This window comes from Seriola lalandi, unplaced genomic scaffold (assembly GCF_002814215.2).
Source record: "Seriola lalandi dorsalis isolate HSWRI2012SDOR001 ecotype SW California unplaced genomic scaffold, Sedor1 jcf7180002054318, whole genome shotgun sequence".
Classification (NCBI taxonomy): domain Eukaryota; kingdom Metazoa; phylum Chordata; class Actinopteri; order Carangiformes; family Carangidae; genus Seriola; species Seriola lalandi.
In genome coordinates this window covers 164822-187887 of record NW_019524871.1, presented here as the reverse complement: position 1 = coordinate 187887, position 23066 = coordinate 164822, and the positions used below count along the sequence as shown (strand labels likewise).

Below are 23066 nucleotides of genomic sequence, written 5' to 3'. Positions count from 1 at the left end.
CTGTTTGTTGTTTTGAGTCATGTGACATGAAGTGACGGACGCAGAAATGCAATGATGTTGTCAGCCTCCTGAGAAATATCAAACAGACACACATTATAGCAGTAAGTGATTTTTTTATTTTTTTTTATCAATGCTGAGGCTCTGCCGTTGTTGTTATTGATGTTCTCCGTCTCCCACCGGTTATTCAGACTCCCAGAAGCTTGATGATTTGAAACGGCTCGCAATTTTTCCATCCAGAGTTCAACATAACAAAGCCGCAAATATGGGAAACCAAACATGATGTCCTGAGTGATGTTAAGGATTTCCTGTGCATGCTTTCAGGTTCGCTCATCTTTTCCTTTTCCTGACATAACACAGTGCCAATCCAATAAAGCCATCTTGAGCTTCTTGCTCAGTGTCATTATGTTTAATGCAATATGAGTGGAGCCTCTTGTGCAACCATTACTCCCTTCAATGGAGAGATGCTCTCTTACTCCTTGCTTTAACACAATAGCTACATCCAAAAAGGCTATTAGATTTGATGATACGGGAGCTATTTTTAGTGACAAATGCCTTCCTGAGTTTTCCAGGAATGAAGCAGGAGGGAAGAAAATACACTCCAATGTCCATTTCCCAGCGCTGGAAGGCCTGGGGAAGGAGGAGGAGGAGAGAGTGGTGGGTGGAGGTGTTAAGACTTGAGGAACATGTATACACACACATACACACACACACACACACACACACACACACACACACACACACACACACACACACACACACTGGAAGAAGGTCATTTCCATGCATGCTCAATGGGTTTTAATGCCCCGAGGGCTGGAGTCACAACTGCACACACAAACACAGAGAGTTAGTTCATTAATCACAGCAACGAGGGCTAACCTGACATCCACATGCTTACATCTCTCTTTCACGTGTACACACACACACACACACACACACACACACACACACACACACACACACACACTCACTCATACATTACTCACTAAGCAGGGGGCAAGGGCACCACAATTAGAGGTGTTATTTAAACCCCCCACTGAATAGGAAGTTATTGTGGCCTTGTTGCAATCTTTGCCACACACGTCTGATATTACACTTACCGAGCACATGCAGGAAGGCTGTGTGTTCGTCCTGTAAGGTGTTCGAAGAAAAAGGGTCTTTTTGTTGCTTTGCTTGTGTGAAGAGAGGAGGAGGCTTTGCAGTGCAATCCCTTGTCAGAAATTAGAGGTACGGCAAAAATGGAAATACAAGGAAAGAATTTGAAAATTCATAAACACACTGCTTCCTTTAAAAGAGAATATACATATGCTAAGACTGGTAGTAGTCAGCCAGGTAGGTTTGTAACATCATAGTTATTTGATCAAACGTTTGGCTTGTAACTTAATTGACAAAGACTCCCTGAGAAACTCTAATCCGAGTGTTCCTGTTGAACTGTACAAAAATATAAACACTTTTGTTTTTACCCTCATTTTTCATGAGTTGAGATCAAAGTTATAAGACTTCTATAAAAACAAAAGATACACACAGACACACACAGATATACCATGACGAGATCCTGAGGCACATTGTCGTGCCATTCATCAACCGCCATCACCATGTTGCAGCATGATGTGTACACAGTTCCTGAAAGTTTACCGCACAGCCATTAAAGAGGAGCGGTCCAAAATTCCACTTGCCACAATCAACAACCTGATAAACTCTGTACAAAGAAGATGTGTTGTGTGTGTTGTACTGTTCGAGGCAAATGGTGGTCACTCCAAATACTGACTTGTTTTCTGATCCACGACCCCAAGCCCAAGTCATGTGAAATCCACTGTCCACTGCCTAATAAAAGTCTAATTTTTTCATAATAAAACTGCACATTTTAAAGCGGCCTTTCATTGTGACCAGCTCAAGGCGCACCTGTGCAGTAATCATGCTGTGTAATCAGCATCTTGATTTGCCACACCTGTGACGTGGATGGATTATCTTGACAAAGGAGAAATGCTCATTAACACGGATTTAAACACAGTTGTGAGGAAAAGACGGAAGCCTGTTGTGTTTATAGAAAAAGGTCTTCGATCTTTCTTTTCAACTCATGATAAATGGGAGCAAATACGAGTGTTGCATTATATTTTTGGTCAGTGTGAATGAAGTAGCTGTATACGAGTTACCATTTTATTAGGTACAGCTGACAAAATAAGGAGGTCCGGTACATCTGCCCTGTAATAAATCCTGCTAAAATATTTCATATATATTATTTATATTAATATAGATGAATGCAGAATATCAGAAATCCCTCTCAGTATAATGCAAACCAGTTTAACCTCATTAGTAGCAGCTTTGAAAATGATGGTGTTCTTAAATTTGTGTAAATAAATTACATATGTATGTATGTATAAGTATAGACAAAATATATAATACAACCATGAAGTTGTGAAATAAAACCAAAACCTAGTTCTATTATTATGAAATGTTTTGTCATGCTAATTCATTTCACAGTAACAGAGGTTATTGCAGGTCATTATTATTTTCTTTATTGCAGTTTTTATTTCTAACTTCTTCTTTGCGAAGTCAAACTGCAGTTTCTCCCTGGGGCTGGAATTTCATACTAGCACCTTTAATCACAACATCTTTGTCTGCCAGTCAAACAGGGCAGAGCTGAGGTTTGTGTTTGGCATTCTGCCAGATAAACTCACGTAAGAGGCTCTGCCCTGTTTGACTTGATATGATAGTTTTAAAAAATATTGTAAGTTGTTTTAAAATTTCATGCTTTTTTCCCCCAACATTTCCAACATTTATCTGTAGTTATATATATATTATTTATTTCATCAAGTCTTGGAGTCTATGGAGTGGCTAAGGGCTCAAAATTAAACAAGACAGTTTAATTTTGAGCCCTTTGGCACTCCATAGTAAATCATCATGGACCTTCATAAAGTCGAGATCTCCTGCAGGGCTGTTGAAGAGGTGTATCTTAGAAACTGGTGGTAACTGAACTGTCATGTGACATGTACTGTATTTCTGTAGGCTGATAACACATTGCAGTAGTGATTGCATGCTGCCTGGTTTCTTCTTCTAATTGTAGTTTATTCCAGAAATTGACAGCTTTTATTGAGAGGATGAAAATACATAAAGCTTTTGTACTGTAATGGAGCAACTGATGTATTACAAGATGAGGATTTATTATCATATTGAACTTGAATGCAGGCAAATACACACACAAGAAAAACAAAATATTGGCTCTTGTCCAGGTCTTTTGCCTCAGGTCATGATTCCGATGAGCCACTGACACTCTGAACAGCAGCGCTAATGAGGAGACGCGGGAACCACACATGTGTGAACACAAGCACCGACATGCAAAATAAAAAAATTAATTTAAAAAAAAGAATTTCAAATTCACAGAAATTGTCACAGATATACACACATTTGGACACAAACTTCTAAACAATATGTTAGATCCAGCTCGGATATAGATCCATTGACCCAGTTATGGATGTCTTGTGAAACCCCTCAGTGCTCTGCTGAGTTATTATAAGGAACTAATGTGGTCGATACAGACTTGGATATGAGGGGAGGGAGAGAGAGAGAGAGAGAGGGGATCTGATGTGTGTCGTTGCTCTCTTGCTTCTCTTGCAGTTTTTTTTTTGTTTGCTGTATGTACATGTATGATGTGGGTGTGTGTGTGTGGGTGGGTCAATCATAAAACCCTACCCAACTTCAGATGACCTCTGGGATCGAGGAAATGCTTCCTTTACTGGAGCGCAGACCAGAAACAGGATGTGTGTTGTGTTCCTCAGATAACATGAACATGTCTATGGAAGGTCCCCGGTGCTGCGTACAGAGTTACCAGTTATTTCTGAAGAGGATTGATTACATCTCATCCATGCAGGGGCTCTGTTTGTGTGTCATTCTCCTCCATTACCCCACTGCTCCACATTCTAAAATTAACCTCCAAACCCCAAACCCGCTTTCTTCTTCTCTCCTCTCTTACTTTCACTGGGGTTTGAAATTTTGATTTTCCCAGGAATCTAGGCCTTGAACTAACGATTCTTCTCATTAAACATTCTTTTCCTAATTTTCTTTAGATTTGATAGAAAAACTTTTTTTCTCAAAGCCCAAGCTGACTCCTTCAAACAGCTTAATTTCACCCACCATCAGTCCAAAGCCAAAAAAAATGTTTCACTTTACACTGATGAAAAACAGAGAAGCATAAAATCCTCATTTGAAAAACTGCAACCAGTAAATCTTTGTTGTAATTAGCTGTTTGTCAAAATTGGTTAATTGATTAATTGATTAATTATCTGTCAATCAATTAAGTAATCATTTTACATTCACTAATTACATTTTGCGGAAACAAGTTTTGAGCTTTCAGACATGATTCAGTTAGTTAAGAAAAGGGAAGAAGTGTAATTAACACAATATTAAAATAAGGCAAACCATAAACTGTTGCATGTAGTTCCCCAGTATATGCCAACAGGACCTGCAGTGGTGTTAGTGTTATTTACCTGCTTTCACTTACTTGAGCTTTCATTTGGTCACATTGTGCAATTTCCTTTTGATGGAACACTCCACCGTTTTAGCATTGCACTCCTGTGTCTGTCGGACTCCTAATGGAGAATTAAAAAAAAAAAAAAAAAAGGCTAAAAATTGACGTAGCAGAACCAGAAATATCCCCCCATTCTTCCTCCTGTTCAAAATCTGGCGCGTACATCCCCCACAGTGCAGCTTGGACCCAGACAGTTCGATCAGAGACTCTGGTGTGTTATGCTAGGAGCAGCTAATGTAGCCTCTAGCTTCTAGCAGAGATGAGGAGCAGCTACAGATCTTATGAACTCACTTGTCTCTAACTCCACACCCCCAGACTCTTTTCATTTTCAGACTTGGAGTGTTCATTGCCATCTGACGCTGCCTCAGGTGACATCACTTGAAGCACTTGATATCTCTCGTGCAGCTCCCTCTGCAGCCATAAAAGGCTCATGATACGGGTTTGAATACATTTCACCAGACATACAGCGTGTCCCTTAACACTAAGAAGTTAGTAGAAGTTACAGGACACATATACAGGCTGTAGGTGACAGATTGTTGTTCCTTTACTTTGGTCGTTAAAGAGGCTTTAAGCCGCATCCCTCAGCTTCCCACAGCACAAATGACCCTAATATGTCTGTGTGGGTTTGTTTGGGTTCCTGATCAATACTGATAACTCATTACGCTACCTGCTGCAGTAATTTCTGGTCGGACGTGGCGGTGAGCAAGCAGACGGCGTCACAAGAGAAATGATTTCCAACCCATAAAAACAAATGACTAACACATATTATCCCCGCCTTTTGCATTGTGACGTTCAACCTATTCACTAGACTAATGAATCACTACACTTTCTCAGATGTGACTTTATTATGTATATCAGCTACAGGGAGCTGTAGGATGAACTCTTTGATATATAATGACAAGGTTTTAATAAAACTTAAATTTGACTTTGAGTGGATTCCCTGAGTAGAAGCAGATCGACACACACAGTCACGACATCACACAGAGTCGCAGACAGCAGCAGGTCCCTAAGCTCAGTCTCCAGTCTAATGGTTTGTGGCACTCTTGCCCGCTCCAATCCCTCCTCAATCACCAACTGGTGTAACTCTCCCTGCAGGTGGCTGGAAATGAGGGCAGCAGTTGATTAGAGCAGTGGAGAGTGCTGTAATAGGTAGCCGGCTGCTTGGGATAAGAATAGCTGCTCGAATGCATCTGTCAGACCACAGGTTACTGCGACTTACTGATGCTTTCATTGAATCCACAAGCACTTCAGGACAGATTAAACATCCAGTGTTTGAACTTGTTTACACAGCTTTACAGGTATAAAAGTTTAAAGGTGTACTGCAGGTGTGTAGATTTGGGATTTTAAGATGACCCCATCTGCCATGTCTTGCTTAAGGACACTTGTCACTAGGGAGGGAATCAAGCCTGCGACTTTCTTCTAATATAGTTTAGCGTCTTTAGAGCCTTTTTTATATTGCTGTTGTTGTTGTACTGTTCTTCCACGTTATTGAGTTACCTCCATCTTATTCGGACAGTGATGTTTTTTAGTAGAGATGGCTCCGTGCCCCGACACACTGGATTCAAGAATACACAATAGATATAAGTAATAATAGTAAAAGTAATAATATAGTTAATAGAGTTTAAAGTGTTTTAGCTTTAATTGCAGCCTTTTTTATATATAGTTCCCAACTTTCCGGACCAAGAGTAATTTAGATTTAAAAGTAAACTTAAATAAAGTCCTCATATTGAATAATTGTAGGGGTGCAATGCAATGATATTTTTCATTATTGATTAAACTAATGATTTCTTCCTTGATTAATCGTTTAGTCTACAAAAAGTAACAAATGGTGAAAAAGTCCGAACAAGAATCCAAAACCAAAAGTCGTTTAATTTATAACAATATAAAACAAAGAGAAGCAATAAATCATCACAGTTACAAACACAGATTCAAGTAATTATCTGATTATTAAAATAATTGCCAATTCAGTTTTCTTATCAGTTGATTGACGAGTTGCTGACTGTCTGAAGTCTGCCACCACAGGCCTATACTGCAGCCATCTTTACGTCCTCAGCAGCTGAAGCACTTGTTCTTTACAACTGAGATCGAGTGACTGTCAAGTCTAACTCACTGTCACCAAAGTGACGTGAAAAACTGAAATTTATTACTTCAAACACATAGTCACTGTCGCACTATTAACCCTGTTAACAGTGGAGAAGGTGTCACTGTGGGAATACATACACACCGACCTCTGGTCCATTTATTCTAAATAGCTAAATGCACAGTATAGAATTTCTGTCACTATGGGGTCTCTCATCAAAACAATAACAAAAGACTGTTTTTGGTGCCATCAGGAAGGAGCGTGGGATCATGGGAGTTGTTGTCTTCACCACCATGCCATCACTGCAGTCAGCTTCTCCCATTTAGGATTCCTTCAGTGTCAGTTGTTCAGGGTGCATGAATTATCGGCAATGATCTCCTCCTCTCCATGACCAGGTGCTTAAAACCAGTTAATACACTGAATAAAGTTTCTCACTAAAACTCGTCCTGGAGGAGCTGCGAGCCGAGCTGCTGCTTACATTTACTCACCTTGTTTCTCTTAAAATCCAGATATTTGGGAGGTTTTACAGAGAGCCAAACTATCTCCAAAGCACCTGCATGACTAAATTACAAATATACACACACACACACACACACACACACACACACACACACACACACACACACACACACGCACGCGCGCACACACACAGACTTCTGAGAGCTGCTCTGAGCTCAGCTTTTAATTGGTCTGGTGCTTTAGAGGTCTCTCTGCCCCTTTTCTATCAAACACATGTATGCTTCTTACACACACACACACACAAACACACGTAACATTGATATTCACTGAGGCTTTTATATAATACACCCTATTAAAGATTCCTGAATGCGACACTGATTCAGGCAGGTATGCTTAATGTGAACATGGTTGAATGTCCTTTGTTTTGTGCTTTTTACCATTATCAGTGTCTGTAATGACTGAAACCAGAGTTCCTTCATTGTTTCGTCCTTGTTTGCAAATAATCACATGCAAAAAGGAATCAGGGCTGGCAAAACTCGGTTGATAAAGCCTTGATTTGAGCCTTTTAGCCTCACCACAGAGACATAGTGGTTAAAGGTCCCTGTGCCACATGACTCTGACTTTGTGTATTTCCAAAGCATCTACAAGTTTATGTGCGTGTGGGGGAAAAAAAGGGCATGATTAGATGTGTAAGCAAATTGTCAGTAGAGGAAGGGGAAGTCACAGCATTAAAATTTGCTCAGTAATAAAAGGTTTGACAAAGTGGCAGTTGTTATGGTCAGAAGACAGGAAGCCTCATTGATTCCTCAGATCATGTTCCAAACAGATTTAAAGGCCTGAACACTTAAGATGATGGTCGAGTGAGGAACCGTCTCAATTTTCAACAAGTCGAATGAAACAGTTTGTTCACTTGTATTTGAAAACTACAAACACCCTGTTTAACATACATTACAACAGCACTTGGATGCATTCAGACCTTCTGCCGGTTACATAACTCATGTCACTTAGTCAGCTGCGGCATTGGATTCGTATTAAACACGAGAACAAACAAAGGTAAAGGATGAGTGTTTCTGCACCATCAGTTATTTACCACTTGCCACATATAATGCCTTCACAGAGTTATAAGTAATAAGAGGTCAGTTTCTCGACAACATGCTGAAAATAAGTCTATGTCTATAATAATGTCTACCCGGAGTTTTTTTGCTCCTGAAAAGTGCAACCGTCCGCGCCTCTGAAGCTGTAGTTTTGAGACTGAGAAATGGCTGTGTGGATAACATAATCTCGACAGGAGGTGCGTGCTGGCAGGGTGGGAAGGTGACGTGTCATCTCTCCCTCTGCTCCATCCAACGTGCTGTGAACTGACTCAGCCCAGACACACTGGCCCCAGCAGGGATGCTTTCACTGGGGAAATGACTACTGCTCACCCCAGTGCTCACTGCTATTTATCAAACTGGCTCTATTTTTCTCAGCCCAATTTGAACAAGTATACTTTATTGATCCCTGTAGGGAAATCGTCTGTTTGCTTGTCCTCTTCCCAGGTTAGATCTGGCTTCAGATCTTTAGTGTTGAACTCTTTAGGGTTTTTCAACATCCCTTTTCCTACCTTGCTGTCAGTAATCACCAACCCATTCACTTTTTTTTGAAATCACATTGAACAAATGTAACGAGAACATCTCCATCTCCGACAGTCCCTCCTTTACTTTAATATACTTTACAAATCACATAATTGCCTAGTGTGAGAGCCGTGATTACAATATTCAGGGTAAAACAAAAGAACATCATCAACATCATTATTGGGTCCCAAGTGAGCACTTAATCGTCCCGTCATACATCCATTTCCCACCGCTCATCCAGGTCTGGGTCATGGTGGCAGTAAGCTACAGCAGGGCCCATACATTTGTCACTCTAACTATGTAACTCAGCCTTTCTTGGGGGATCCTGGGGTGTCACCATACTAGATGGCAAATGTAATCCCCCCCCAGCGTGTTCTGCACCTGCCCTGGGGTCTTCTCCCGGTTGGACGTGCCTGGAATATCGCCACAGGGAGGCATCACATGTGTGGACCACTTCAGCCGACCCCTTAACGTGACGAGAGCAGTTCTCCCCCGAGCTCCCTCTGGATGTCTAAACTCCTCCTCCTCCTCCTCATCCTACTTCCAAGGATGACTCCAGCCACCCTGCAAAGAAAACCTATATTAGACATCTGTGTCCGTGATCTTACCCAGAGCTCATGACAGTAGGTGATGATTTATATGTAGGTTGCACACTTGAGGTCTCTGTCTTTACAGTCAGCTTCCTTTTTACAACGCGAGTCTGGTACAGGCTCCGCATTACTGCTGACGCTGCAACAGTCCATCGGTGGAGCTCATGCTCCATCTTACCCTTTCATGTGGCCCCAAAGATATTTCTTTTACTTGGGGCAGCGACTCCTTCCCAATGTGAAGAGAGAAATCCACGGTTTTCTGGCTTAGTACCATGTTTTCCTTTATTTTTCTAAAACATGGTACCACAAACACCCTCTCCTGAGATTCCCGCAATATTGTCATCATTGATTGTTCCTCCTTGTTTCGTACCTCTGATCATTTCAGCCCGCGCAGTAACATTTAGCTGATGCAAATACATACAGTAAAGCTAAACACAGCTTTAGAGGCAATAAAAAGTTGCTGAAGAAAGTTTAATAGCAACAACCCCTGAATCCATTAACCAACTAATTTTTTCCCCTTCTCCTGGAGTGTGCAGTGGCACAGCCCTCTGTCATTATCACCCCTCCACTGGTAGCATGCTGCCGAAGCCTCTTTCCTTTGACCTAAAATGAGACTGTGACAATCACAAAGTCATATTTGACGTCATGTCATTGACTTTTATTCTCTGCATGTGTCTGAGTCTGTCTGTGTGTGTGGTGTGTAAGAGAGAGAGACCTGCATGAGGTGCTCATCTATCACATATTGTAACTGCCTTTTCAAAATCCCATTCTGTCTGAAAGAGACGGTTGTTGAGTCTCTGTATGTGTGTGTTGCTGTGTTTATGACTGTCTCTGTGCTTGGACTGTTTAATATTGGCTATACACGGGTGAGAGCATTGAGACCTGTTCTTTACGCTCTATGATGGGTTGTTTTGTATGTTCTGTACATGTATTGTCACAGTAGCCATGTGAAGATAAATAAGTGATTCATATGTAGTAGGTTCTGTATGGGTGTTAGCAGTAGGCATGAAGCAGCGAGGGTTCAAGGTGTACGTAAGCTTCTACACTGTCAGCCACATTCATAAGGTATGGTGAACTTTGTGAGCTGTCATTGACAAGAGTGTATCCTATACTGTTTAAGTGTTAGTGTTTAAAGTAGTGTTTTGTGCAGTGTCCTAATGCGTTTTGCACAATATGCATGGAGAAAGGAGTCCAGATACTTCATCACGTATCATCAGTACACAGCAGTCACACAGTCTTCCTCACTGACCTGCAACACTGCCTGTATGGCTTTATATAACCGACAATATTAAAGTTCCTTTCCAGACATGTGTTAAACTATGTGAAAATACTCTGCTATGATTAAACATTTGTTGAACATGGTTTTGCAACACAAAGAGTGTAACAAAATGGAAAATTAGGGCTGGAAGAACATTTACTCTTTCTTCCTCGTTGAGAAATTCTGGACCTGGCTTTGTGCCCCACCCACCACGACCCACTTGCTCCAGGTGGACAGGGGAAAGAGCAGAGAGCATCAAGATGGTTAGAGGAGGAAACATCAGCCACATGTTTGAGCCTCAGTCAAACTCAGACACAGACAGAGGAGTCTGTTGAGACCAGAATCAGAGACTAGCAGACGTATCAGAGCGGTTAGCATAGTTTATGTTTTTATTAGCTTATTACTGGCAGTGGCTGACACAGCGTTAGTGGTTGTGCTAAGTCCAACTCTGGCTCTCTGTACTGAAAGGTTTCAGGTTTATTTAGTCCCACCCCCTTTCCCCTCTAGCTGACGGATTGCTTCCCTAGGTTTGTGACGTACGAATCCCTGACTGTGAATCTGTTTCTTTGAGACATTGGTTCACTGCAGTTCAAGGTGGAAACACTTAGTCATGATGTTGACTGCTCATCGCTTCTGATGTGTCTTGTATTATATAGAAAACATCATATGGACATATTAAAAACATTAAACACGGGGGCGTCGTGTAGCGTAGTGGTTTAAGCAGGCGCCCCATGTGTAGAGGCTACAGTCCTCGCTGCAGTCGGCCCCGGTTCGAATCCCGCATCGGACGGCCTTTCACTGCATGTCATTCCCCCTCTCTCTGCCTCCCCGTTTCCTGTCACTCTCCACTGTGCTGTCCATTAAAGGCATAAAAGCCCAAAAAATATACTTAAAAAAAAAAAAAACGTTAAACACTTGATTTTCATCAGAGGGGTCTTTCAAGGGATAAGTGCCACTGTATGTTAAAATGTCTGGCAGTTTACTAATTTCTCATATCTCAGTTTACTAATGTGTAACAGTAGATATGGTCCTATTGCCCAACTCTTTTGCTGAGGCTAAAACTCGGACGCTTCCATGCGAACTGTGGTGTGGTCTTTGAGAATTGATGAACCGCAGCATTGTGTGGCATTGATATATTGTATAAGATGTATAAAACTAAAGAAATGCATCCCCCATGTAAGTAGTGCTGATTTTGAAGGAACAGTGAAACTGTCCAGTTAGTGAGTTACCTGTCCAAGTGACTGCACGTTTGCACTCTTGTTCACATTTACATTTACTCATTTGTCAGACACTTTTATCCAAAATGACTTACAAGTGAGGGACATCAGTAAAGCTTCTACCTGCAATATGTCTGTGTGAACTACAAATAATGGATCAGTGTCTCTTTTTGGGTCTGGACCAACAGAACCAAACTCTAGTTTAACTGTTCGAGGCTCAGGGTTTAGGTTTGATAGGATTTTATCAAATCCACATCCAGTATAGAATCCAAATCCTTTTTAATCCCTCATGAAATCTAATTAGGTTTCGTTTTTTATTGTAGGAAAGCAACTAAAGTTCTAAATAACTAAAACTCGGATATTCAATTTAGATCTCTAATCCCATTTTGTTTGCTGAGACGGCAGAATCACCACTGTTTGAAGTGGCAGCCTAATTAATGTTCACAACCCTTACCGACAGCATGGAAATTATATAGAAGAGAGATACAAAATGTTGATTGATTAAGTATCTGACATTGAAATAACGGGCGTAGGTTACTTAAACAACTTATTTTTCACAACCTACATGCTCTAAAGGTGTAACGTCTAAGATCGTTCTACTTGCTCCACCTACATAGGGGGCAGCGTTTCACCTCTTCGCCCACTACTCAGGGACAAAAAATAAAACTAATTGTTCAATAGGTGGGGCTACAATAATGAAGTATGCGTTTGTGCAATCTTCTCGAAAATGGCTTGGGCTACTGTCAAAATTCTTTTGCCATTTTGATCTCAGAAATCTTCTGCATCTTTGTTGTAATGCGACTCTAATGAAAGTCAGTCTACGTCATCAACATACTGCTGATGAAAAGTTATTAAGAGAATTTCCATTTGTCATTCCATTGAGAAATTATAAACTTTTAAACCTGTGTCCAACAGTCATAAATCAAAATTGGCTACTGCTATTGTAACCAAACTTGGTGTACGCCTGCGGACCTTAGCTCCTACCATTGTTATGGAGCCCTGGGATATTCTACCTCTAGGGGGCGCTTCAAATGCGAAAGGCTTGTTTCTCTGGTTCGGCTGCATTGATTCATATGAAATTTGGTTCATATGATCTAAGGTCATTATTCAGTCTATGTATAAGATTTTGTAATGATTAATTATAGTGGACATGGCTAATTACAACAAATATCCACCTTCCAAACTTCTAAAAAACCACAATAAATCAACTTTATGTTCTACGGAACTGATTTTTTCAGCACATCTACTGAATGATTGAAGTCAATCACTCTATATCTCCACAAATCTTCATTCAAATGCTACCAAAATTGACACAGACATTCTGTAGATGGTAGATATCAAGTGTTTCAAACGGTATTTGGATCAGACAAACAGTCCTCAGTGATATTAATTATCTTGCTATGGTTTTTACTGTATGCACAACAATTTCTTTTTGCTCAGTGTTGGATTCAAAGTCACCAAATAATTTTGATGATTCTTCTGAAACCAGTAGAATGATGAGTGATTTTTTTCAGTGTTTGTTGTTTTTTGTTTTTTGGTGCAGTATACAATAAAGTTATTAACAGGAAATAACAGTACAAAGGTAAAATAATAATTGCAGTATTTTTACTGTGTATGTGTATATATATATATACTATAACTATGCACAAAAGTGTTGACAAAACTCCTGCTGAGCAGGATGTGCAAAAGATCACAGTATAGACAATATGTGTTCTGTGCAGGGATAATACTCTGAGGTGTTACTGTAATGTGGTTGTTGATGATTGATGAGGCCAGGCTCAGAAGAAATGGCAGGTGCTGGTCCATTACTGGGGAGGACTGGACTGGAATTCTGGTTCTGATACAGACAAACATGTGATGTAATGATGTGACTGAAGGCAGACTAGATGCTACACTGACTCACACAGCATGTAGTGTCATAAAGTGGTATTACATCAAGGGACGGGCCGGGGCTAGCTGGTTAGCATGCTCATTTGAGTAGATATCTCTGAAACACAATAGATGGACAGCCATGACATCATGATAGTCATAACATAATCACCGTGGCTACTTCACATACTGTTGAAAGTGTCAGTTCATTTTTTGAACATTTTAAAATAGAATTCTGGCCAGATCTTACACATCACACCTTTAAATACTAACCATACAAAAGTCAGACTGGAAGAATTTTCTGAAATGGACATGTAGTGATCAGCTGATCATAGCAGTAGAGAAGAGTCACCAGTCTTGTTACAAAAACATACCTACAGTCCTGGAATAGTTTTACAGATTGATGCTCCTTTCCCCTCATATACGATCTTTGGCCCGCACCAGCCTTCAGAGCACACATGAATCATTTAGCCATTAAGGGATTAACATTAATTTGCCTCAGCACTGATGCTTGGCATTTTAACTGGGGGAAGTGATGGTCAGAGGGTAGCTTAAAATGAGAAGCCTGCTTACATTACCTTTTACTCTTGGCTGGTACAAAAAGAAGGATAGATAAAAAGTTTGATTTGATAAAGCAGTTCTGACCATAGATCAGGTATAAAAAAAAAAAAAACATTAGAAAAAGTGTCTGATGAAGGTTTTCTTAGCTGTAGTGATCCAGCAACACGAAGACAAGGCTTTGAAACACTTCTTCTAATCTTTCTGCTCCCTCTGTTTTTCCCTGTGTGTCATTTCTCTCTCTGGTCCTTTAGTATTCTTCACATCTAAACAAGCTCAGTGTTACTCACATGTTGATTGGTGAGAGGACAGAGGTTGATTTTTGCTAATTTCCTGTCTCTGTAGCTGCTGCTTTCAGTCATTCAAGTCAGTGTCCTTTGGGTTTTTTCTTTCTTCATCTGGCAGTTTGAGAATACAGCCTCTTTTACCTGGTAGATGAAATACACGCATTTCAATCAGCTGCAACCCTCCTCATCACACTGTATATATTAACATATATCATATGTTCATAAATGTATTTTATAGTTTGTGTTCCCATTGCGGGTTCAACTTTCAATGGTAATCTTCAGTGTGAGTAATGACAAATGAAATGTGTGTACACAGCTTTAAAAATGACTGCTGTATCATAATTAGGAACGCTGTTAGACTCTTTAACTTGCGCCTGGCTGTTTGCGTCACTACAGTCGTAGCCTTTTTTGTTGTCTAAAATGCAACGTGATGTGTGTGACAGCTGCAGAGGCTCCTACTGCACCTCGCAGCTTTAACAGTCGGTATTTTAATTGCATCCTGAATGCTTACGGTGCTTTGAAAAGGTCGCCTGTTCTCAGGAAGTGACATGATGATAAATGGCGACAGAGCCAGCACAGAACACACCTTTAAGAGGAGTTTGTTTCTTGTGGCCTTGATGGATGTAATTGATGTGTTTTACTGGGGTGGTGTGAGGGAAGGCTGAGGAGAGACTTGATCCCCGCAGGAAGCTGGAGCTCCCCCTCCAGGCCTAGGTGCTTAATGTTAGGAGTTGAGTCAAGTTTTTCCACACGCTCACACATACAGATGTACACACACCTCCTTCTGCCAGAAAATTATGATTTGTATATTTAAATGGATTTTCCTAGGTGCCTTCCTCATACATATGAATCTGTCTTAATCTTTTTTTGAATTTAATAAGCCCGTCTGTCATGAATGTAGGTGAATAGCTTTGCCAAAGCATCTAAAAATAATAAGTACAAGCAGGTAAGCGTCAACACTTGCCTGTTCCCCCTCTCTCTTTCTCTCTTTCCTCATATATTTCAGAACTTTTCCTCCAAAGTTATACCTCCCAACCACCGCCCTCTCTTACACCAGCTCTGATTTCAGGCAATATACCTCCATCACTGCTGGTCCCTCACTAACACCATTATGCCATTCAGATACCACATGATATCATTGGGATGAGCGCTGCACCTCTTGGTATTCAGGCGCTCTTATCTGATTATAGCCAAATTGAATCAGCCTGCAAGCTCTGCTAGCACACTGCAATTCAAACTCATCCAGATAGGGGAAGCTGAAATGTGGCGTCTTTGATCAAGGCCTGTTCAGTTTGGCCCCTGTAGGGTGTGTGATGTGACGAGCAGTAAGCAAATGATAATTTTTCCTGCAAATTAGAACTACAAATCATGATTAATAATTTGGATTACGGCATTTAGCATCATTTGAATAATGACTACACAGCTGTTGCATTTAAAGCGGCAAAGGATCATAAATTACTGTATGATCCAAGATGAATGTACAGCAAGCATGACAACTACATCACAGAGCTGCTGCTTTCACTTTCTCTCTGCTAGAAATACTGTGTTTATTTAAAGTGTTGATCCATAAGAAGATATATTTGTGGTTTTAAGAACTAAAAACCATCTCATTGTAGTTTTACATACCCTCTCTCAGGCGTCTCTCTGGAGCTTTAATAACAGGGTCAGTGAGTCTGAATGAATGGAATGGTTTCATGTGCAAAATTTATACAAAATAAGTAAATGTAAAGTTCAGGTTGAGTAAGATTAAAAATTTCTAAATCAAATCTGCATTGAAACATAATGTTGAATAGTGTCCCAATCTTTTGAAAACAAAGAAAAGTACAGAAATAAATAAAAAAAATAAATAAATAAAAAATTTAAAGGGGCTTCTGATTGGCTGCCTGTTTTTGAGTGATCTAATAAAAATCTATCAGATTTCAGGTAAACACTCAGACTGCAAGGTTGGACGATGGGTCACTGCTTTGTTGTGACATCACAAAGTTCCAGAAATCCTGAGGGCACGCTTTAAGGCTCAGTTTCTGAATACAGGCTGTGTGCATTTCTCTGTGGACTGAGCGCTTTGATACTTTCACTGTATTAATATAGAACCTAGACCTGCTTTATCATCAAACAATACATGGACATCTACCTTTATACTATATGGGACCTTTAAGGGAATTTTGAGTTTGTATTAGATGTGAACATCATTACCAGCAGTTTTAAATAGGGGACAATTAGAAAACTCATCCTATAACAGGATAAGATATACTTATGTTATAAGAACAGGCAATTAAAAATAAAGACCTGCCTCTAATATGAGACTGTGTCATAAAAGCGTGATTATTTGTGAATTAGAAGTAAATAAAGAGATGTTTTTGTTCTAAGAAGAGGTTTTAATGGTCATTTGGTTTTAATGGTGTGTGTTGTTTTTAAATTTGATATAATGGGAAGGCTATTTTTCTACCTCTCACACTTTAGTTTCAGTAGTTTGAAGTTTTGGAAGAAGTTGCAGTTCAAATGTGGCTTCTCCATGTGATTCAAAGCCGTTTGACAGGAGGCAGGCTGTTTGGTAAAAGGCATGTTAGTTATGTAACAGAAGGGACTTGGTGAGTGTGATAATGATTCAGACTGGTCTAACCGGGTGCTTTTCTGTTGCATAACTAGTTGACACCTCAGTGTCCCTTCCATCCATACGCACACAAACACTTTTTTTTAATGAGCTGAAGAAGCACAGACAATGCACATGTCCTCTACTTCCTACTGTTACTCCTTTAAAGTTTCTCGAGGCTTTTCCACCCTGCATACACACACTGGTTCACAAGCATCACTCTTACAAAATCAGTCAGACTGGTAAAGTATGATCCAAAGTGAGCAACAGGTCGCACAGAAAACAAGTTGACAGAAAGGTGCACCAGCGTTCTATGTTTTTTAGTTTATGTGTAGAATATCTGCTACTAGTGTTACACTGTGAATCTCTCTCAAATCACTCCGGTGAAGCTTGTAAAACAGCTTTATACAAGAGGTTTGCAGAACTGGCACTATATTTTCTTGTATTTTCTACCCTTCCTTCTGTCAACATCTTGTTCAAAGTTCACATTCAGAAAAGTTCCTCGTTTATGCACAAATTAAACTTTGCTTTTGTTCCAGACTAAGATCAACTCTCAGCCTCGTGGTTTGACATCCTTCAGTTTTCATTTGAAATCATTATTATTTGAAAGTGTGAAAGGGCTTTTAAAGGTTCGACATCTTGTAAAGCAGAACGTCTTTGTCTGAGTCAATACAATATTGGAACATTGCAAACAGATTTTTCAGGTTGTTAGTCACTTCTTAACTGAGAAGAGAGCCTTATTTTTGGGCTGCTCAAAATTAAATGTTGAAACCATATCTCTCTCCATACTGAATGTCTTAATACATTTTCTCTTTTAAATGTAGGGTATGTTTATGAGGTTCTGAATTTGTGCCTCAGTATATTAACTAATGCCTATGGATCAGACTTCCCAGCTGGGTTGTAACATCTTTGATTAATTATTGTAAGTAATTAGTTGAATCTTTTTCACAGCCTCCAGAACAGCGTCAGTGTTCCTTGTCTGCAAATCTCTGAACTTTCCTTCAAAATGTATTTTCTCCTTTGGAGGTTTTTAAGGTGGTGGCAGAAAACACTGTCAAAAGATGGACAAACACTGTATATTTGTATTTACTTCTATGTTCTGCTAACTTACACGTAGGCTTGGGATGATATAATATTGAATTTCACAATATTTCCGGAGCATATGCTATATTTTTCTTAACATCGGAAAAAATATATACAATATATACTGTATACTATTTGCAGTTTTGTGCCGTCTGCCCTGCTGCTGACCCTCATGTCACTGCTTTGCTTGTTGCACCTTGGCAACAACATACGCTCTTTAATCTCACACTCATTATTACTCACATTGTTTTTGTCAATTGAAAACTCCAATCAAGTTTTACTCAAACAAAATGGTGTGGTCCCCAAAAGTGTATAAAAAGAAGGACAAAAAGAATGTACATCTACTGTACCTCCACATCTACAATGCATACACTAGTCCAGTAATATTGAAACAAGGTTACTACAGGTTATAATGGATCCATCTATTTCATTTTTGCAAGGAGAAAATTGTTAGTATTTTGTGTCCTCGCCTCTTCTGCAGACTTCCTCATTTTTAAATGTCAGTACTCTGCTCATCTGTTCTGCAGTTTACTCTCTCCTCTGTTGTTTGGAATTTCCTTGAAATTTCAAATGTCTTGAACAAGAAAACATCTTCTTTGCCACTTAACCTGCATGTAGGTCAGCATGACATGTCAAGCTGTTTCCTTTACGCAACACTTACCCAAAGGATTAACATCGTACTGCAGCTTTCAGCTTCAAAGTGCATAATGTCAATATAAAAACTCCAGACTGTTTTGTTTCTATTGGAGGTGAATTGTAGGAGCTCTAGTTAAAGTAGAAACCATGCTCATGACAGGAAGCCCGGTGTGTTTCATTGTGCTCAGACAGTTGGTTTTCATGTCTGTTTACTGGTTGTAAACGACAGATATGTCTCTAATTAAGATAAACATTAGTAATCCTTGCCATCCTGACTCCCTCACTTCCTCTCTCATATGAGGCTTGTGACGCACGAACATCTGTAAAGAAAACCAGCAGGATGAGCCCCCTCGCGGCTATCTAGCCTAGTTTCTCATAGATGTACGTCTTCCATGCGTGTCTCTCTCTGTCCCGACGGCATTGTTTACTGTATAATACATTCACTTAAACCCCACCAATACCAGCAGATGTTGCATCATGATTCATCTACTCTTCTCTTAGCGTCTCTTGGGATTTGTAGCCATGATAAAATGATGAATTGTATGTATGTTTGTTTATTTGAAACCTTATCTGCAGGACAGATCTTTCTAACATCTTTGAATTTATTTGTGTCCGTCATTCTTATGTCAGTAAAACATCTGAGATATCAATTTGAAATGTAAAACACTTTCCTCTCTTGCTTGCTGTTTTTCAGGCGCGTTACAAGCAGAGTCTGGACCCCACGGTGGACGAGGTGAAGAAGCTGTGCACGTCGCTGAGACGTAACGCTAAGGAGGAGCGAGTCCTCTTCCACTACAACGGTCACGGGGTCCCACGACCCACAGTCAACGGAGAGATCTGGGTCTTTAATAAGGTGACTCACACAAACGAGATATTTGTTCTCACATATACAAGCTAGAGTCGTAGACCTTCACTGAAACAAGGTTCCAAGATGGACTTAGTATCTGTTGTGATGTCACAGGCCGTGTTGACGTGCATAAAAAATGCAATTATGTGATTAAGCAAAGCCCTTTTAACGCCACACACTCATTAGATTAATGCTGCTAAGTCACAGAGAGCATAATCACTGAATACTCCAATTTTATTCACATTAATATACAACAGCTGCATCAGCTGAACTATGATCAGCTTCTATATGAGCCCATTTCAATGTCATACATGTACAGTGTGTAGAGGTCACAGGGAAGTAATGTGCTGGAACATGACAATGCATGACAGGAATGAAAACCCTTGTTTATGCAGGTTTTCATGCTGTCTATGGCTGCGTCCACACTGCTATCTTTTAGATTTAAAATACATTTCTTTTGCTATGTTTACACCTGGCACACTGCTCCGGAGTCTTTGAGCGCCTGAAACAGATACTTTTGGAAACAGTGACTTAGACACCCACTGTCGCTCCCTGATCATGTCCTACCAGTCACGACGGCCAGGGGTGAAAGCAACAAGAATAACGAATTACAAGTGTTACTGACCTTGTTGTCTTTGCTTGCAGCTGGTCTGCTACTAGCCAACTGCAGAGTAGACAATCTGCTTCCTGTTTACAACAGCATGCACACGCCCAGTGTACGTCAGCGGTCATGTACATGTGCGTTTTCAGGTGTGTTGGTATGGACGGAGATCACTTATGCTCGTCTGCAGCGAGATCGTTTTCGTTTTAAATCTTTATTGTAAAATGGAAATGTATTAGTGTGGATGTAGCGTATACACTTCACTTTGAATATATAAATAAGCTGAATATGAGCACTTGTCAAATTATTGAACCGTACATTAAGCTAAAATACTCTTGGTTTCTAAAATTATTACTACTTCTAAAAAAATATTACGATGCACGTGTTAACATAGCTACTAAAAGCTTAGCAGAATGATAAAAATCCAAAATATGAAGAGCTAAACACACTGACTATAACATAACATTTATTAATAATCATTTATTACATCACTTACTCCAGTGAGACAGTTTTCAGGTTGTTTGTATCCAAATCTTTTGCTTTTTACTGCAGGTCCATTGTAGAGAATATGATTGTAGCTGGTGAGTCAAAAAATATGCTACAATACAATTTCTGTTTTCTCTTTTACATCAGTGATTTTGTTTCTTGATTCATCTTTGTAGTATCTTTCATGTCTTTTTTGACCAAACAGCCTCAGGAACCAAACTCAGGAGTTAAATCAGGGAGCAAAGGTTCCTTTAGTACGTTTGTAGCTCACATGAAGAACTGTGAAGATCAGGCAACAAGAGCAGTGATGAAATGAATAGATACATATGTAATGTTTTTTACACAGTGAGACTGTAACACCCTCAGGCAGTTGTTCTTTGTGAGCTGTGTGACAGTGATGATTAAGGGAGATTGAAATTGTCAGAAAGGCGAGATCCTTCTCTTCAGTTCACTGTTTTTTTTGTTTTTTTTTTGTCTTTCTTTTGCTCGCTCACCCACTCTCTGATTTCTGCTCTTAACTTTGTTGGAAGCTAAAGGAGCAGATTTTACACATCAGCATCAGTTTCCTCATCACGGGGGAGTACCTCTCAGCCTGTGAAAACAGTTGTATAACATCTCCTGTGGCTCTGGAGGAGCTCTGTCGAGTCTGAGAAAGGATCCCCGATGATGTCATCAGCTGATATCTCAGTTTGGGCCTGGGACTTAACAGGAAAAGACAGAAAGCCTGTTTCAAAGTAGGAAGATCTGGGTGTTTATCAGACAGACGACATCCAAAGAATGACATTATCAAGTTGCATTGTGGATCTAGAGTTTTTGGAGCCTACTCTTTTTTTAATATAACTCTTGTGAGTCCCCCAATCTTCTGAATTAAAATACTAAAAAATAAATTGTTTCTTAATCCCTTATACATACCTATGATTTTAAACATCAATAGCATTAAAAAAAAAAATATATAGTCCTACTGTTGATACCAGTGACGTGCTCGCTTGTTGTCTGAATCGTCTGTACAGCTGCGGTTCAGCTTTAGCTGAACCGCAGCTTTGATTATGTTGGCAGTGCTACCACAAACTTGTGGCCCACCCATCCCTGATTCCTGGTTCAAAATGTTCCTGAAAACGTCCCTGTGTTCAAAAAGTGTCAATTCATTTCACAAACACACATACAAACACAGCTCCCCTGCAGGCTGTGGTCCCAGGGTTTAGCTCTGCTGTGTTGTAGCATCACTGACTTTCGAATAAGACTCAGAAATCTTGAGTTGTTCGTCACCTCATCCTATAAGTAAGCACCCTCTCACAATGATGCACCGCTCATGTCTGGGCTGAGCTGTTTCCTCCTCGTCCTCAGTGCACCCTTGGGTCTTATGTCCTCTTCTCATTCTCTGTTCTCCACATTTTCCTCTGCATACTTATTCCTTTTTCTATAAAATGAAGCCGCTGTGTCACCGGCTGCTGAAACAGGAGATCAGTGGGGATTTGATGTTGAAGCAACGTTGGGGAACCGAATATTCTATAAAGTGTAACACCTTTATAGATCCATGGTTATTAGATTTATTATTGCACATGTTCCCACCATCATCGTTTCTCTGTCTCTCTCACTCTGCCTCATTATAATTCTCTCTTTTCAACTGTTCCTCTACCTCTCTCTCCTCGGCTCACACTCCCCGTCAAACAGATGACTAGTAAATAATTAAACACAAATCTTTAAAAGTGAGTTATCAGCAATAACATGATGCACGCCTCTCTCGCCTTTCTCACTCTGAAATCTCCTCTCTCATCTCTCTCTTTTTCAGAACTACACCCAGTACATCCCGCTGTCCATCTACGACCTGCAGACGTGGATGGGGAGCCCGTCCATTTTCGTGTACGATTGCTCCAACGCGGGAATCATCGTCAAGTCGTTCAAACAGTTCGCCCTGCAGAGAGAGCAGGAGCTGGAGGTGGGCAGCTGCACAGACAAACACACTCAGCATGTTTACAGTATGTCACAACACAGCAGCCGTGAGTTAGTGGAAGGTAATAGGAAAGAAACACTTGTGATGCAAGTGAGTGATGCAAACGCTCACAGTTGGTGTGCAGGCAAACAGGGTGAAATGATCCATCGGTGTTTGTGAGTTATTAGCGGCAAAGTGGTTGATTTGTCACCTGCACACGCACGCCTCGAAATCACACACGGATAGACTCACACTCTCACACACACACACTCATCTATACAGTATTTATAAAGGAGACCTCAGTGAGTGTCGAGTCATGATTCTCAGCTTGGATCCTCATAATTAAAAACCCAGGATGTCCTCAGTGCTGTGATCCAGCCAATCAACTGAGCAGCTGCTTTTAAATGACTCAGGTTTGGTTTAGTCGTGTGACTGCCCCC

The 23066-nt window shown here is 40.3% G+C and overlaps 1 protein-coding gene and 1 long non-coding RNA gene across 4 annotated transcripts in view; one reads left to right on the top strand and one right to left on the bottom strand.

Annotated features, from left to right (window-relative positions):
• rptor (regulatory associated protein of MTOR, complex 1) overlaps window positions 1-23066 on the top strand; it is a 182566-nt gene that overhangs the window by 48214 nt on the left and 111286 nt on the right. For all 3 annotated transcript variants that reach the window (XM_023406877.2, XM_023406876.2, XM_087174130.1), the window contains exons 5-6: window positions 19457-19615; window positions 22486-22632. In XM_023406877.2, the coding sequence (XP_023262645.1) occupies window positions 19457-19615; window positions 22486-22632 (306 nt within the window). The remainder of the gene's footprint in view (window positions 1-19456; window positions 19616-22485; window positions 22633-23066) is intronic.
• LOC147819093 (uncharacterized) lies at window positions 8742-14593 on the bottom strand. Its single transcript, XR_015437285.1, has 2 exons — window positions 14457-14593; window positions 8742-9238 (listed from the first exon to the last, which is right to left on the bottom strand). It is a non-coding gene; the product is annotated as an uncharacterized LOC147819093 (long non-coding RNA).